This window comes from Diachasmimorpha longicaudata, chromosome 6 (assembly GCF_034640455.1).
Source record: "Diachasmimorpha longicaudata isolate KC_UGA_2023 chromosome 6, iyDiaLong2, whole genome shotgun sequence".
Lineage (NCBI taxonomy): Eukaryota > Metazoa > Arthropoda > Insecta > Hymenoptera > Braconidae > Diachasmimorpha > Diachasmimorpha longicaudata.
In genome coordinates, this window is record NC_087230.1 from 5,961,620 (window position 1) to 5,976,738 (window position 15,119).

At 39.7% G+C, this 15,119-nt stretch overlaps 2 protein-coding genes across 3 annotated transcripts; one reads left to right on the forward strand and one right to left on the reverse strand.

Annotated features, from left to right (window-relative positions):
- Nucleotides 1-7,149: 7,149 nt before the first annotated feature.
- Nucleotides 7,150-9,449, reverse strand: LOC135163288 (probable G-protein coupled receptor Mth-like 1). The gene has a single exon (XM_064122592.1). The coding sequence runs from the start codon at nt 9,252-9,254 to the stop codon at nt 7,959-7,961; it is 1,296 nt and encodes a 431-aa protein (XP_063978662.1). The 5' UTR covers nt 9,255-9,449; the 3' UTR covers nt 7,150-7,958.
- A 184-nt stretch (nt 9,450-9,633) lies between these two features.
- LOC135163289 (G-protein coupled receptor Mth2-like) lies at nt 9,634-12,480 on the forward strand. Of its 2 annotated transcripts, none has more exons than XM_064122593.1 (2): nt 9,634-10,470; nt 10,810-12,480. In XM_064122593.1, the coding sequence occupies exons 1-2, from the start codon at nt 10,260-10,262 to the stop codon at nt 11,883-11,885; spliced, it is 1,287 nt and encodes a 428-aa protein (XP_063978663.1). In that variant the 5' UTR covers nt 9,634-10,259; the 3' UTR covers nt 11,886-12,480. The 2 variants fall into 2 exon arrangements, with proteins under 2 accessions (XP_063978663.1, XP_063978664.1); XM_064122594.1 differs by having other exon boundaries at nt 10,834-12,480.
- Nucleotides 12,481-15,119: the final 2,639 nt, after the last annotated feature.

A 15,119-nucleotide genomic window follows, 5' to 3' on the forward strand; every position in this document is an offset into this window, starting at 1 on the left:
ATTCGTACTGCGTTGTGAAAAAGACACATGTGATTTTCCCATCCCAGTGTAAACAGGTGACTTCATTGTCCATTATAAATGGCTCAATATTTTTCCTTTTTCCAGCGTGTGGAAGAACTCAATTCCGTGACGCTGGTGCGAACCTCTCACCGTTGCACTTTGTATTCACCTCTCCACGTCATACTGCTGATCTCCCCGTCCTGAGGAGGCAGTGAGTCACCAGCGCAACACCACTACGATTCAAATGCCACACTGCGGTTGTCATGAGGGACGGGGGCAAAATGGAGAGTTTTTCAAATTCACATTTTCATAATTTTCTGCCTCACAAATATTCATCTAATGGGATGAAATGGGATCGGTAATCGCCGAAGAGCCAATCACTTGCGTAAAATCCCGGACTTCACAGACAATTCATTTTGCCCCGCTCTTCCCTCTTCGTAAAGCCCACATTGCGTCCAATAAATGATCAATTTGCGGGACCCCCAACCCCCTTAATTGCGCCTTTACAATGCAAAACGGGGAAGTAAGTTGATGCTGAAAAAATAGTCTTGTAATACCCGGGGTGATTCATCCCAATCAACCCTTATATTCCGAAGTATACGGTGAGGATCTCTTGGTGGAGCGCAGCAGGGCGCCGGCCCCGGCGATAATGAATTAACTGCATGAAACCCTCATCCCTAGATCGATGCAATCTGAATGAAAGAATTATACTTCAGGAGTCGTTCGTTCTTTCATTTCACAAACGCAGAATATCAGACAATTCAATGGGATGAGTCAGGATTTTCTATTCCTCGAGGCAGTCAATTGAGGCAAAAAAACACAGCAGCATCTGCACGGCTCTGCGAGCACATTAGGGGGTGAATTTCAATCCTCTTCACTCCACGAAAGTCAGAATAGTAAGAATCATGCGCATAAAAAATAAAAATCGAACGGGAATCCTTTATCGTACGGTTGGTCGGCGGTTCTTGCTCGTTCCGATTGTTCACTTGTCATTAATCGATGGATTGTATGTAACTAAAACCACTGCTCACAGCCCTCCAATATTTATTCCCGGAGATGTCTCGCCGGCTCTGAGGTGAACAAAATCATAATAATTGTTACCACGATGGGAAGAAAGTACCGAAATGATATTCAACTCCACTATGTCTGAATTCTCAGTGTGTAGGATGCTGGTAATGGTCCTTGGCACATTGTTATTTCAAGTCCACGTCCTGCGTTGGGGAGAGGTTAAATGGTGTTTTTTGTGACTCCCAAGAAGTTTGTTCCTGTTGTTGGGGCTGATGTAATAAAATTATCATTTATTTACAGGCTCGTGGAGGGATGGGAATAGTCAGTGCGCAAACGAGACAAAGAAAGAGGAAAATCGACAGCCGACAAGTGGGAGTGAGACGTGAGTACGGCCAACTGCCTGAAGTTTGATGCAAATATTCAAACTGATGCATTATTCAGGAAGGAACTATTAGAGTATATATAACCTATGTGTATATCTATTCACTTGATGCAGTTCTATATATTTGGTACATGGGTCTCGAAGTGCAACTAGGCGTACTAAACTGCCGCCAACGACTGTCGCATGTTTGTGTGCTTCGTCGTTGCTTGTTTTAATGTATTCCTTCTGGGCGGTTTGCCGCGCGGCAAAGTTTCGTGTCAAAATGGGCTCCTTGGTTGGGCGTTAGTCGAACCAACCCCTTGACTGTCTTGCATAATAAATGACCCGAGCCGTCCGCCAAACGGGCATTATGCATTTTATACATTCTGACATTTTGTAAACACTTTCGGGATTTTTTTTTACTGAATTCGTCAGGTCACATTGACCGGGACAATTCCCAAGCCGGATACCACACGGTGAGAAAGACATTCCATAATTTATACTAAATATTGTTTTAACTGGCAGATGACGAAACAGGCGCGCAATTTTTCAAAAAATTTCCGCATCATTTTTTCTTATCATTTCAACTGCTTAAATGTACAACATTAATTTATGAGAAGCCGGCTATCTCAGATATGAAGCACTCTTTCAGCTGCCCATCCTGCCCCGATTGCTCGTATACAGATATTGACTTTGATACAGCATTATTGTGTACCATGAAATGTGAAATGGTAGTGGGGCAGTTCTCCCATAACCCCTAATGTATGCTGCCAATGGTGAAATGGAAAAATCGGGGCAGAGTCGCAGCGAAATGGTACCGGAGATTAAAATTCCAGTTAAAGGGTTGGACCCTAATGGTCTGAGGATATCAGAGTTCACTGTGTTCCAATCCAACGTGTGGGTGATGTAGTAAATAGACATTGAAAACCATTATCATTACTCATAGCTCGTTATCATTACTCGTTATCAGTCCAGTTATTCCCGTGGTCAGTGCGAAGGGTGAAATAACAAAACAATTAATTGAGGGCTAAATATCATACTGAAATAATTATTTACTTCTGATTATTGATTCTGTTATTTCATGGAAATTCTAAATGAAAAAAATTTGCACTCCCTTTGGACACATGTTCAACAGGTCATAAGCGTGTCTTAGGTGGAAACAGAAACTGTAAACGATGAGACTAAAACAAAATATCTTTAGTGTATACAATATCACATTTGAGATGGTCTGAGTACACACACGAGACGATGTTTTTTCGGTAATTTTTAAAGCTCATAGTGCTATGCTATTTCTTTCGCCGCCCTCGACGGATTGTAAAAATTAAAATAACCCCGGGGGTGACATTTCCACGAAGAAGCTGTATTAACTTACTTCGTAGTACAGATTATAGAGACTCTGAACGAGAAAACGTACCGCACTGTCTTTTAATAGACTTCCCGTTGATTTTTTTTAACCGCTGGGCACACGGGTTCGTGCCAATGGAAGACTCAACATTTGTTCACACGTGTTTGCACAGGCGCATTTTTTTTTCACCTCGAATATTGATTTACAACCAAGTTGTCCGAACTCGCACCTTGATTCCTCAGCATTAACCGCGCCATGGTGTTAGACAAAAAATTACATTTTCAGAAGTTTTCTATTAATTCGCAACACAGTGGCACCGACGATAAGCAAAAGTTTAAAGTAAAGTGATGGTGAATTTTGGAAATGAACTTGGGGGCAGTTTGAATCAAGATTCAATTCAAGTTCAGAATATTGACGACTCTATTACGTATGGCATTTAAATTGAGAAAAAGCTACTAACAGGGAGGTTTTAGTGATATGGAAATTCTCTGTAATAACACCCAACACGATCGACGTGCAAAACTCTTCACGCCCGTTTGCTTTATACTGCACATAAGCAAAGATGAAAATGAAGCTATTCGTTATGTGGGTAATCGAGAAACCGGCCGAGATAATGGATGGCCGACATCATTCGGTGGTGAATAACGTTTCTAACTATAAATTGCAAAATTGCGTGCTAGACCCTAACCCCTGCTATACACATCGCTATACCAAGGTATTTCTGTGTACCACTTTATCAGATACACATTTCAGCCAATGCTGCAGAAGAGGTTTACGTGTTGAAGTGTACGCTAGGAAAATATATCACCATTTTCCACTACTTGGATTGCGGGAAAGATCCTACCGATAGCAATTTCATCAGAATCAAATTATATTCACATATAATACCACAAGTGGTTCAAAATTATCGAATATTTCCCGATAGATTCGTTGCAAACAAATGAAGGAGTCAAGTTTTTCAGGCTAAAAAATCACGAGTGCGAAGCACGAGTGATTTTTCCTGAAAAACTTGACGACTTCATTTGTATGCAGGGAACCTAGAGGGAAATATTCTATAATTTTGAAGCTCGAGTGGTATTCAGGGGATTATTTTTCCTATCCAAATTTCGGCCAAGAGAATTGTGCCATGACATGAAAAGAGGTTTATTTGGTTAAGTGTCGTTTGTTTACCAAAATATTCAAAAAATTATCGCTGATATTCGAGGTAGGCTATACAAAATATCAACAAATGGTGCAATTCTATTGGCTGAAATTTGGGTGGGAAAAATAATCAATGAAAAATTAGGGTCTCACCGGATGAAAAAACTCTGGCCAATGTCTTTTGTCGTGATGATGTATGGGGTGTCGAGGCGTGAACATCTGGAAGTCTCTAGCCATCGAAGATACCGTGAAAGGAAGTTTGAGACATCGCAGACCTGGAGATGAGCAGCAGATTGCTCTCATTATCCCTCTCAGCCGTGTCAATTCCTCTCCTCTCACACAGCATGACCCGGGTGCTGCTATCCAGCCATTATCTACTCGGTTTTCCCCCCCTCTACTAACTCCCTATCATCACCCCCGTAGCCTGTCTTCACAGCCGGGCAATAACCAGAAAACAGAAGACCCAAACCCGTTGAGCCATGAAAGGAGACCCATCAGGATCACCTCTCGGAACGTTGCGAAGAATTTATCCATTGGAGGTATGGCCCTGTTACGGTATGAGACGCGTCTGGTGATTGGATTTTGGCTGCTTCTGGTTTACGATCCCCAAGACTGTGATCGCCGAAATTTCATTGCGAGATCCTGAGCCGAATATATTTGGCGCGTCCCGAAAAAAAAAAAAACTAATGCAGTAGATGTAAAATATCTCGCGATTTCCGGTAAAATTTCTGGGAAACTCTGGGGACTTTTCACAGTTCTGCAAAAATTTACATTTAATTTAATAAAATTTCCCGTCCCAGCACTGGAATTTCCCTTCGAAATTTCTCTTCCTGCCGGCCTTTTTTTTCTTTTAAAATGCTGAGCTCTTTGATTTAAAAAGGCAACTCGTTGAATTCAAATTTATGGTTATGCATTAATTCAGAATAACGTGCCGGCACTGCTTGGGAAAGCCGAAAGAGTGGACAGAAAAATACATGATGAAATAATAAACCGTAATTTATGATCGTAAAATTAATACTAGCGGTGTAAAACCCACAGTATCATTCATGGCTTTCCGACGTGGGTGACAAAAACCCAATGTTACTAAAGTGCACGACAGGGAAAACAGGAATTTGAAGTGTGGTGTGACATAGACTCCGGTGGCTACAGGATCACACGTGGTGGAGTGTAATGCCGAATCACACGGCATACCGGAGCGCGTGAAACACCAGCTCCATAAATTGTAATTAAATCATAATGCGAAACCGCAGCTACGGTTGTATGTATATCTACCACCCACGATGCACCTGTATTGGATCCAATAGCTCCCTTTACTCTGCCATCGGGTAATTGTCTGACTGGTCTGCAGTTGCTCGATTTAAAAAAAAAGTTGACATTGTGCAGCTGAGTCTAGGCGTCTCCCGCGGATGGAAAATACGAGCAGTGAATTTTTTTTTCTTCATATCGATTGAAGTCATAATTTCTCGTGTGTTTTTTGATTTATAACACTTGAAATTGTACTTATATTGCGTGCCTCGCTGAAAGTTGCCTCTGCCACCACTCATTATAAATGGGAATTCCACCTAAAATGTCGCGAAGGGTCGTATCGCAGGAGGCAAAAGGAATTTAATTAGAGTGCACAACCGACGGGATGGGGTTCAGGTATCGCCGGGTAAACGAGTTTCATCCATTAGTTGAAAAGCCTACTGTAGTAGTTGCCACGTAATCATGGAAAAATTTATTGTGGTAATTTGAAGCTTAGACAAAATCGAAGATGCTCGACATAAAGAAAAATTTCAATTTATCTTGTCTTTACTTTTAAAAATTAATTATCAGAATTTTTCTATTTTTATTTCATTCGTGAGAGGGAATTAATTGAAAATTCATTCTTAAAGTTAATGGTAAAATAAAGATTTTCTCAAATTAGTTCATTATTTGTCAATTAGTCAAGCATTATGATAAAATTAATAAAATTACTGCTGGTGACATTTCCGGGCTTGCTCCCAGGTTGATGAGTTTGACCCACAGCCAACTTTTTTGTTCTACATTCAATGACGTTCTTCAGTGAAGAGAAGTTCCACACCGAACCGAGTACGCTTTGCATTTGCTTGCATATTCATTCACACTAATATTCAAGAATCTTGAATACTTTGTCCACGGAAATACCACGGAATGTGGAGCCAACATTCTCGTGTTTATTAAAATCCTTCTCGTGAGCTTCACCAAGTGCTTGCTCGACAAATCGGGACCACCACATAGCGCTCTATATTTTTATATCAAATATCTTCCAACAACTCGTTGTTCGTTATTTCCGGGGTCATGTTTGTTGAGCAATGAAAACTTTAATACTGGTCTAATAAGAAAACACGTTTGTTTTATGATGCACATATAATACCTGGAAACCTTAAATCGTCTTATACCACTCTATGGGCGTTCCTGGGTAGAATTGCCTGATTTACATAAACTAGATAACTGCAGCACCTTATTACAAGTCGAGGAAAAATTTTTCATGAAAAATAAGATTGTCTGTTTAATGTTAACGACTTGTAAAATACCAAGAGGGTCATGAAGTTTTTCCACCCAATGTTACGATAATTTCGATTAAAAAATACTTGATGAGATAAGAAATGCCGTAGGGATTGTGTGGAGTCTCAGAAACGAAGCTGATGTCATTATGTGGTAAATAGAGTCATTTTTTTATCCTGAAGTTATAAATTCTGCAAATTCTATAATTTAACTATTCAACTGAATGCAGTCCAATTCATTGGGACGTATCCTCGTACGAATGGCGTACCGCATCCGTCTGCTCATGATAATGCTCAAACTGGTGATTATAGTCCTATTTTTATGAGTGAACTCATCGTCAGTTTAAACTATTTGAAAACAGTTATTGGAAATTTTACTCTATCACTCATTATAAAAGAATAAAGACAATGTAAATGAGGAATATCTCATTATTACCACACGAAGAACTTCAGAGTTGTTTTTTAAAGTTTAATGCGAAAACTTGCGAGAAAATTTGCAACAGTCCTCATATGACCTCAAACATCAATCAATAAAATATACGTGCAATAAACTCATGGCGTACCAGTCCTAGAAAACTCTTCGATCAAATCAAAGTCCATAATCCTTGTTTGTGGTTGTGGAACTGGTAACCAGATTAATCCGCTTATCCTTTGATTGATTGAACGGGCAAGCCAATGACCAGGGGAGTGATCAATCATATATTGACCAATTGCGAGGGATTAACAGATGTGGATAATTAAATGTAGAGGCACTGGGAAAATAGGAACGGAAAATTTAAAAAAAAGCATCATTTATTCATCAACATCCTCCTTTCATCTCTCATTTCGCTATTTGAATGAGCAAATTATTCACAAACAATCAATATTTTTAACATTAAATATTTCACTCGAATGGGTAAAAAATAATGTCATGTGCGGCGACAACGAATTGTTTATTCTCGTAATTTTGCACGGGAGTGCGATGGGAATTCCAGCGAACGAGAATGAAATCACGGTAACTCCCAACTTGACACAAAGAGAATAGCAAATAACATGTGAATAAACAGATGTATTCTAGTGGTCAGTCGTACATAAGTCGTAAATTTCGTTGTTAATTTTCACTTCATGTGAACACGAGTTTCCTCTTTCTCACTCACTGTAACTTTTCAAAAAAACTTCAACCATTTACATTATTATGCACTTCACAATCAGAGAAAACAAATGAATTGTGAATTGTATTCACATAAAATCGGAAACAATTAAAAGTACAAGGAAAGTATAAATGTAAGAGGGACTACTGATAACAATAAATTACATCCACGTGAATTAACGATAATGCTAATTACCGTAATAATAAATTAAATTAGTCGACAATCGCATTTTTGTACATGAGTGCAGTTGATATTGCTAACAAATGATTGACATTTTTCTTCATAACACATAACCTCACGGTCCTTATTGATTTTTTCTATTTGATTAAAAAAATACAAATATACTCTATGAGTAATCAAATCTTAATTCATATCGGTACGTTGGGCCTATCAACGTCTGTCCCCACGGAAAAAATCATGAAAAATCAGGCTCCCATAAATAAAATTGTAAAAAAATGGAAAAGTTGAAATTAATCATGTGAACTCACAGTCGATGGAAGAGCAGAAGAATTATCTTCTTTCCTCCGGTGTTTACATTTCGCAACAACTTGTTTAACTCTTTTCAGTATATCCTTGTGTGTAGTTAGCATCACTAACCATAGAATTGGTTGAATCATTCTACATATTTTCAACACAATGAGAATGTTGAGGCAGGCCAATAACATACCGAAAAACCACGGTGCCCCCATCAGTAGATAAAGTCTCAAGAACAAAAAATATTTCTTAGTCAGTATATTCTTCTGATTACGCGTTGCTATTTCCGTACTCCGTTGTATTTTAACGATTCTGTGAGTCGTGAAGACAAAAAGAATATTATTCAGAAGAAGAACGAAGGCAGGTAGAAGAAAAAAATACAGATTGACAACAGCACTCGGTCCATTTCTGTAATTTAAGTAATTGGGCTTCAAGACAAAGTGCTGGGGTACTTGAGGAATATAGTCGCAAAGAGCAGCAAGAAGAGCCGGTAATAATGGTCCGCCCCAGGCAAAAATACTGTACATGAGCAATTTCCTTGACTCAACTTCACCACTTTTATGCGCATTTTGGCCTATCCATCGAAACTTAGTTATTGCCAGTGTCATGTCAAAGGATATTCCGTTCAGCCAGAAGACAGTTGCAATCGTAAAATATTGGAGAATTAACCACAGCAGGATCATCACGTGATCGTTAATTCGACAATCTTTGAGCTCACAATAACCCAGTAGTTGCAGTACAACTCCCTGCATCAGGAGACAAATGTTGTGTCGTACAACCGCACGATTGTACAGCCCTCGTCCCAGTTCTGGAACCGACAGATAGACAAGTACGACGACAATGCACAAGATCATGTGGGCGAGATTTGTCGACATGTACGTCTGAGCGCCCCAAAATATCACTGATCCCAATCCGAGTATCGACGAACGTTGATCGACACATTTGGCGATTATCGTTTTTCCATCGAAGGTATCCTCAATGCAGGTGTCGTTAGCATCACCAACAGCCACATGAATTGCATATCCTATTCTGTATTCTTTATGTATCACGAGCGATTCATTATTTAGACACTGAAATACACGATCCACCGGCTTCACGAGGGCACCACTAAAATCGTTTGCAATCGTTCGATTTACGCACATGAGGTGTTCGTCGAAGACACTGTCATATTGACAGCACTTTTGTGGTGTTTCTCGGGAAGGTGTAGCATTGTCGGTTGTGGCCGGTACGAGGAGATGATGGAGAACAATAAATATGAAAAACCTCCCCAGGACTGACCCCGACATATACATGTTGACGGATGATCCATGCGATAAGCACTTCTGCAGTTGACTAACCGTGACTGTGACCGTGCATCATTTTTCAACGACGTTCTTCCTTATTCCTCGGAGTGTTATGTACGACATTTCATTGGTCACGCGTGCCCACTCTACATAGAGTATCATAATCATGGAAATGCATATACCAACTTTTTTTTTTACTGTTCAATCGTTTGGAATTAAATTTCGAATTATTTTGTGTGCTCTCCGGACATTTTCGTTGCTGCTTTCTTGATGAAATGCAAGAAAGATTAAAATAATATCTATTTACTGGAGGTTTAAAAATAGTAATCATGGTAATACTTGAAGTGCGAAGGAAAAATTAAAATAAATGAATTCTATCCACTTCACTTAAACTATACAATGGTATCTCACTTTGACATTGCGTAACAATGTATTTTTACGGCAACAGTCTCCAGTATTTTTGTAATGCATGTATGCATGAAGAATTCTTTATTTCAAGTCATTTAGTCACCAAATATACAAATGTAGACATTCCCCGAGGCTATACTGTTAGATGATAATTTGGTTGACACACTTGACTAATTATGCACAGTTTTGCGATGCGAGATAAAAGTGATTGAGTTGGTAGATCATATTCACAATTTCCCTGGAAATGATTTATTTAAGCCTTATTAAACATCACCGTCAGTGAAATAATCCACTCGGAGGATGGTCAGGATTAGCCACACACCGCGAACAAAGCCCGTGAATTATGATTTTTCCTCCCTCTCTTCAGTCATGTTCGCCAGTCGGGGAATGCAAAATACCTGTCTATATATAATACGCATTCATGGAAAGTCACGTATCAATAGTCAGAGGTTGTGTGACTAAACACTCGAGTCCAGCGATGGAGTGTAGTTGTGGTAGGCCTTTCCGGAGGAATTACACATCAAGTTTACAAAGGACGTTCAGCAGTGGGAGTAGTGACTTGTCCCCTTGTGGGTTTTTATTTTAATTGGTGAAGTATTCTGGAGGATGTGCCGATCAGGAAGTGGATGGCTCGTGAGCCTCGTGAGTTTTCTATTCGTTTTGAAATTCGGAAGCTCAAATGTATTTTTCAAGTGCTGCGGTGAGGGATTTGCTCTTGATGATGATTTCAACTGCCAGCGAGTTCCTGACAATGTGAGAGAGGAGTCGTTGATGCTGGGTAATGACTCTCAGGGGGTTTTGGAAAAATGTCCGGATAGTAAGTCTATTCTTCTTATATTTCGAAATTTACAAATATAGAACGTAACATTCAATTGAATTTATAACCGGATTCGAATTTCGACGAGGAAAAATTTGTTTAAATTATTTTTCTTAAATACACGGAATGAAATTTTTAATGAAAGTTAGATCTCTCGAGGGGGAAACGTGGAATGAAATGAAAATCAACCACTTTTTAGGTCAAGTTTTGTTGGAAAAATTGGACCTGAGAGGCTAATTTTTGTGATAAAGCGGACTTTATTCCTCGTTTCGTCCCCTGGAGGTCTAATTCTTACCTAACATTTATTTCTATAGAGCAGTAATCGAGATTTACTTCCAGTAATTCACACCAAAAAAATTCAAGAAGCCAACGACACCGAGCTATCCTGCATGGGATTCCTGATGAATGGAACAGTTGTCACCTCAATCTGCGATAAAATGTTGAGCAATCAGACGTATGAACACTGCGATAGCCCATTTAAATTGTTGAGTTTCTGGGGAGCATCGATGGTGACATCTGCCACAATGATTTACACCCTCCCTTATCTACTAGTAGTTATCGTTTACTGCACGTACGCCGATCTTCGAAAAAGGGCATACGATAAGTCCCTGATATGCTACAATTCATCGTACGCAATTCTCAATCTGATGCTGATAGTACTGGGATTCTTCGAGCTGTGCCACAGACAGTTACCTGACTTTGTGTACGGTATATGTGGATCGGTGGTGGTGTACTTCATTCAAGCCTCTTGCATGTGGCTGTTCATTCTCTGCTTCGATATGACCCTGGTTATCACTCGATTCCGATGGGCGCCGTCCAGCGATTCCAAAGCGCGAAGTGAGAGGCGAAAATTTAAGGTCTACTCGCTCTTGAACTGGGGATTATCAGTTATACCTGCTGTTGTAGTAGTGATAACAGAGTTCACACCGACGCTACCCAAGGATTCGCCGGTGAGACCGAATTTTTCAAATTTTCATGGACCTCCGAACAAATCATTGCTGATTTACACACTTGCGTTACCCGTTATCACGCTCCTGACGAATACTGTTCTCTTCGTATACACGAGCTATCGGATGCTCAAAGTGAAGAAAGATAACAGAATATTAAATCAGAGTAGTATGAGAAATGCGAAGAAAGAGTACTTTGTGTATTTAAAATTGTACATCATCATGGACGCCCCGTGGTTATCCGGCGCTCTCTCCGCTATTTATCCGAGTCTATGGATTCTCAAGTTCTTCAGAGTTATCCAGCCAATTTTAATGCTGTATATTATCCTCCCCAAAAAGAGAATATTGAAGACAATTGGGTGCATGAAGACGCGCCCGGAGAACGAAGTGGAGGATCGCCGGGGGGATGGACATACGAAGAATAAGAAAAAAGATGTACAACCGCTTAATGACCATCATGAGTGCTGATTTCAATTATGAAAGACTGATTTGATAAAATTATTTGGACTGATTAGGAATTAATTGGCGAGTATACAGTGTTGTAATCACAATATTTGGAAATGTGTTTGCAATGGGTAATCAATATTTGCCTCTATCTGTGTGCCGAAAGGTCGGTTGAAACTGAACAGGAATTCAGCAATTCCCCGCCCGGAAATGGTTATAAGCACTGGTGATAGAGTCTTTAACTAGGTTATCGGGAGATTGAAACACTCGGAGCAATAGTTGGGCCCGGAGTACATCGAATTAGTATAAGAAATTGTTTTTCCTGAGATGACTAGATTTTTTTTATTCAGCGATAACTTCATACTAATTTCCATTACAATAAATATACTTTAAGGACTGCGAAAAAATTATCGCTTCACTTGGAATATAAATGTAGAAATTACGTAATAAGAAATAAATATGAAAAGATTTTTCAATTTGTATTGATATTCAAAGAGTTTTGAGAATAAAATACACCTGATCCTCGGATTTTTTTTTCTGTCCGTGAAAATGTAAATGACGGAGTTGGAGGTTGAACTTTTGGCGTTATAGGGGAGTAGAAGAGAAAATTGAAAATCGAATCAGTCGGAAAATCGGATTACTCCACGGTTTCAGCTCCTCAACCACAGACACAGCTGCTACGTCTCCACACGAGATACTATCGAGTACCTCTTACGTTCATGGAGCCCCGAGTTCTCCGAGTAAAATGATCATATTTCATTATGTTCACTCATATGTGGAATCTATCTTTTATAATCCGACTTTCAATAAATCCCCATGATGAACGATGCTACAATAATTGAATAGTGTAATCCACTTCCACATTCACTTCGCGATAATTCAATTAAGTCCATTAAATTTTTCAACGTTTAGCTCGGGGTGTACCTGCTTCAATAATGATTGATCTTTCAGGAAATGACGAGGAATTTCGTGGATCATATGCCACGAGCAGTGAGTCAATGATTGGTCGTGAAAAATTTTCGTCGCATTAATGCAGGGCTTCTTGGCATTTGGGGAAGGGGGAAGGGGGCTAGCGGAAAATTAAAGCGATCCAACTTTCCGCTCGAAGGACGTTCATATTTTCCGTTCTTCTTAATATTCATAACAGAAGATGCCTCGACTCCACATTTTATCTAGCGAAGAAAATTCCTGAAGACTTCAAATCACATTATCACAGCCATCACTTTTTTCAACAGATATCGAATTTTCCGATGGTTAATGGGACTCACATAAATGTGCCAAATTCATTAAATGATTTTTTTTTTATTGTAGTAAACTAATGTAGGTTTACACAATTTTGAGCGCAATTGTGACTGATTTTTCTGCATGTAATATTTAAATTTCGAGTTGCAGAAATATTCTCTCGTTAGCAGCATTCAGTGGTTGTGAATCTTCCTTCGAATTTTCTTATTCATATTCCAGATGAGTAAACGCCATTTTGCGATGTCTCATCCCATAAGTTGGCGGGCGCTCCTTTCTGCATTCAATGTGAAGAGACAAGTACGAGGGGCATCTTCACGTCTAGATAGCACAATGGTGAGACAACGAACCGAAAGAATAACTCACCCCGAATACAACGCAGTCTGCATGTGGAAAAACGTTGAGGTGAACGTACAACGGAAAATCATACGTGCGAGTTTAAAAGGTATAAGAGAAAATGCCGAGGTTTGTTTTTCTCATATTCAATCAGATTTATATGCAGCAACATTTGTTGGCAATCCCTAAATTTCGTGAATATCTTACTTCTCAGTTTCATCGAAACGATTTTTCCCTCAATTTTATGGCAAACATAAAAATAAACAAAATAATGCAAAACATGGAGGGCAAACACACTATTTACCTCCCACGTTATACCAAATGTCAAATGCATATATTTTCACTCTAAGTGGAACATTTCGGAAGAAATTCTTTCTAATATTCATGGATTCATGGCCACGATAGGGTAATTGATGGTATGTAAATATACACAGACATAACGACGTGAAAACGATCACGTTGATGGCCTGGTGTTGTGTAATTGCTCTCTGTAAAACCGAAGGGCCATAAAACCGAATAGTATTTTAATTGTTTCCCAAATGGCTCTCATTACAAAAATCTAAACCTGTATTTTACCAAGTGACGAATAAAAATATCTCGCTACAGGAACTTCCTTATCGATTGCTATGGCAATAGGAAATGATGGAAAATTACAGTCTACTGAAGAGGGTGAATAGCACAACCCTCCACTCACCCCGAACTCGACAAATGCTCCGCACCCCATCTACAAGGATTTTACCGAACCCTTTTCCTCACCCTTGCAAACGTAGGGTCATTTACCCAACGTTGAAAAATCCCCTACGAAAAAAATTATAAATGACACGAAATTGTGACCGAAATGTCATCCTCAGCCATCATCGACTTTCTGAATGTCGTCTTCAGTGGTGTCACTGGACGTAAAGAAAGATTTTCACGATACAATCGTGGAGTGGACGATAAAACCAGTGATACGTTGTTCTAGGGAACTTTTGTTCATCCTTTGAAGGACCCAGCGTTGGCATGTTCTCGACAATGGCGATTTTCTCTATTGCAAGTGTCACCTAACTTGGTATTATCATTGGCTGCCACGACGGCTCCCGATAGAAATACGAATAGCTTATCGATATCCCCCCACCCCCTCCCCCACACTATTTCAGCCATCCACGGAGAATACTCAGCGTTGAAACGAGCTGTGGAGTCCCTCGCGGTACCCGAGGACTTTCAATCGTGTCGTTTATCGCTATCCGATTCGGGAAAAGATTCGATATTCACAACGCGTGTATACCCTCACCTTCCCCCTCATCCCCATCGTCTAACACTCACTGCGTTTCTTGTCCTCACTCCTCCTTTCTTTTCCTTTTATTCGTTATTCTTTTTCTTTTTTGTTGCTGTCCCTGAGCCAGGGGGGGAGAGGCGGTGAAACTCCCTCCAAAGCTTCCCCGGCCATTCATGCTCATGGAAAAACCTCTCGTAGGATTAAGTATATGGGGATCACGTGAATGGAAAGTGAATTAGAACGTTATCCTTGCAACGTGAAAAAGAAGCAATCTCGAGTGTCGGGTTTGCCGCGTATGCGCAAAACCTTCGGATTTACGTGATCATAAAAAGTGGAGGAAAAATAAAGAAATATTCCATTTGCACGATTCCATATGAAGTAACAAAATAAACTTAATGGACTTTTTATGTCACATTTTCAGGAAAACA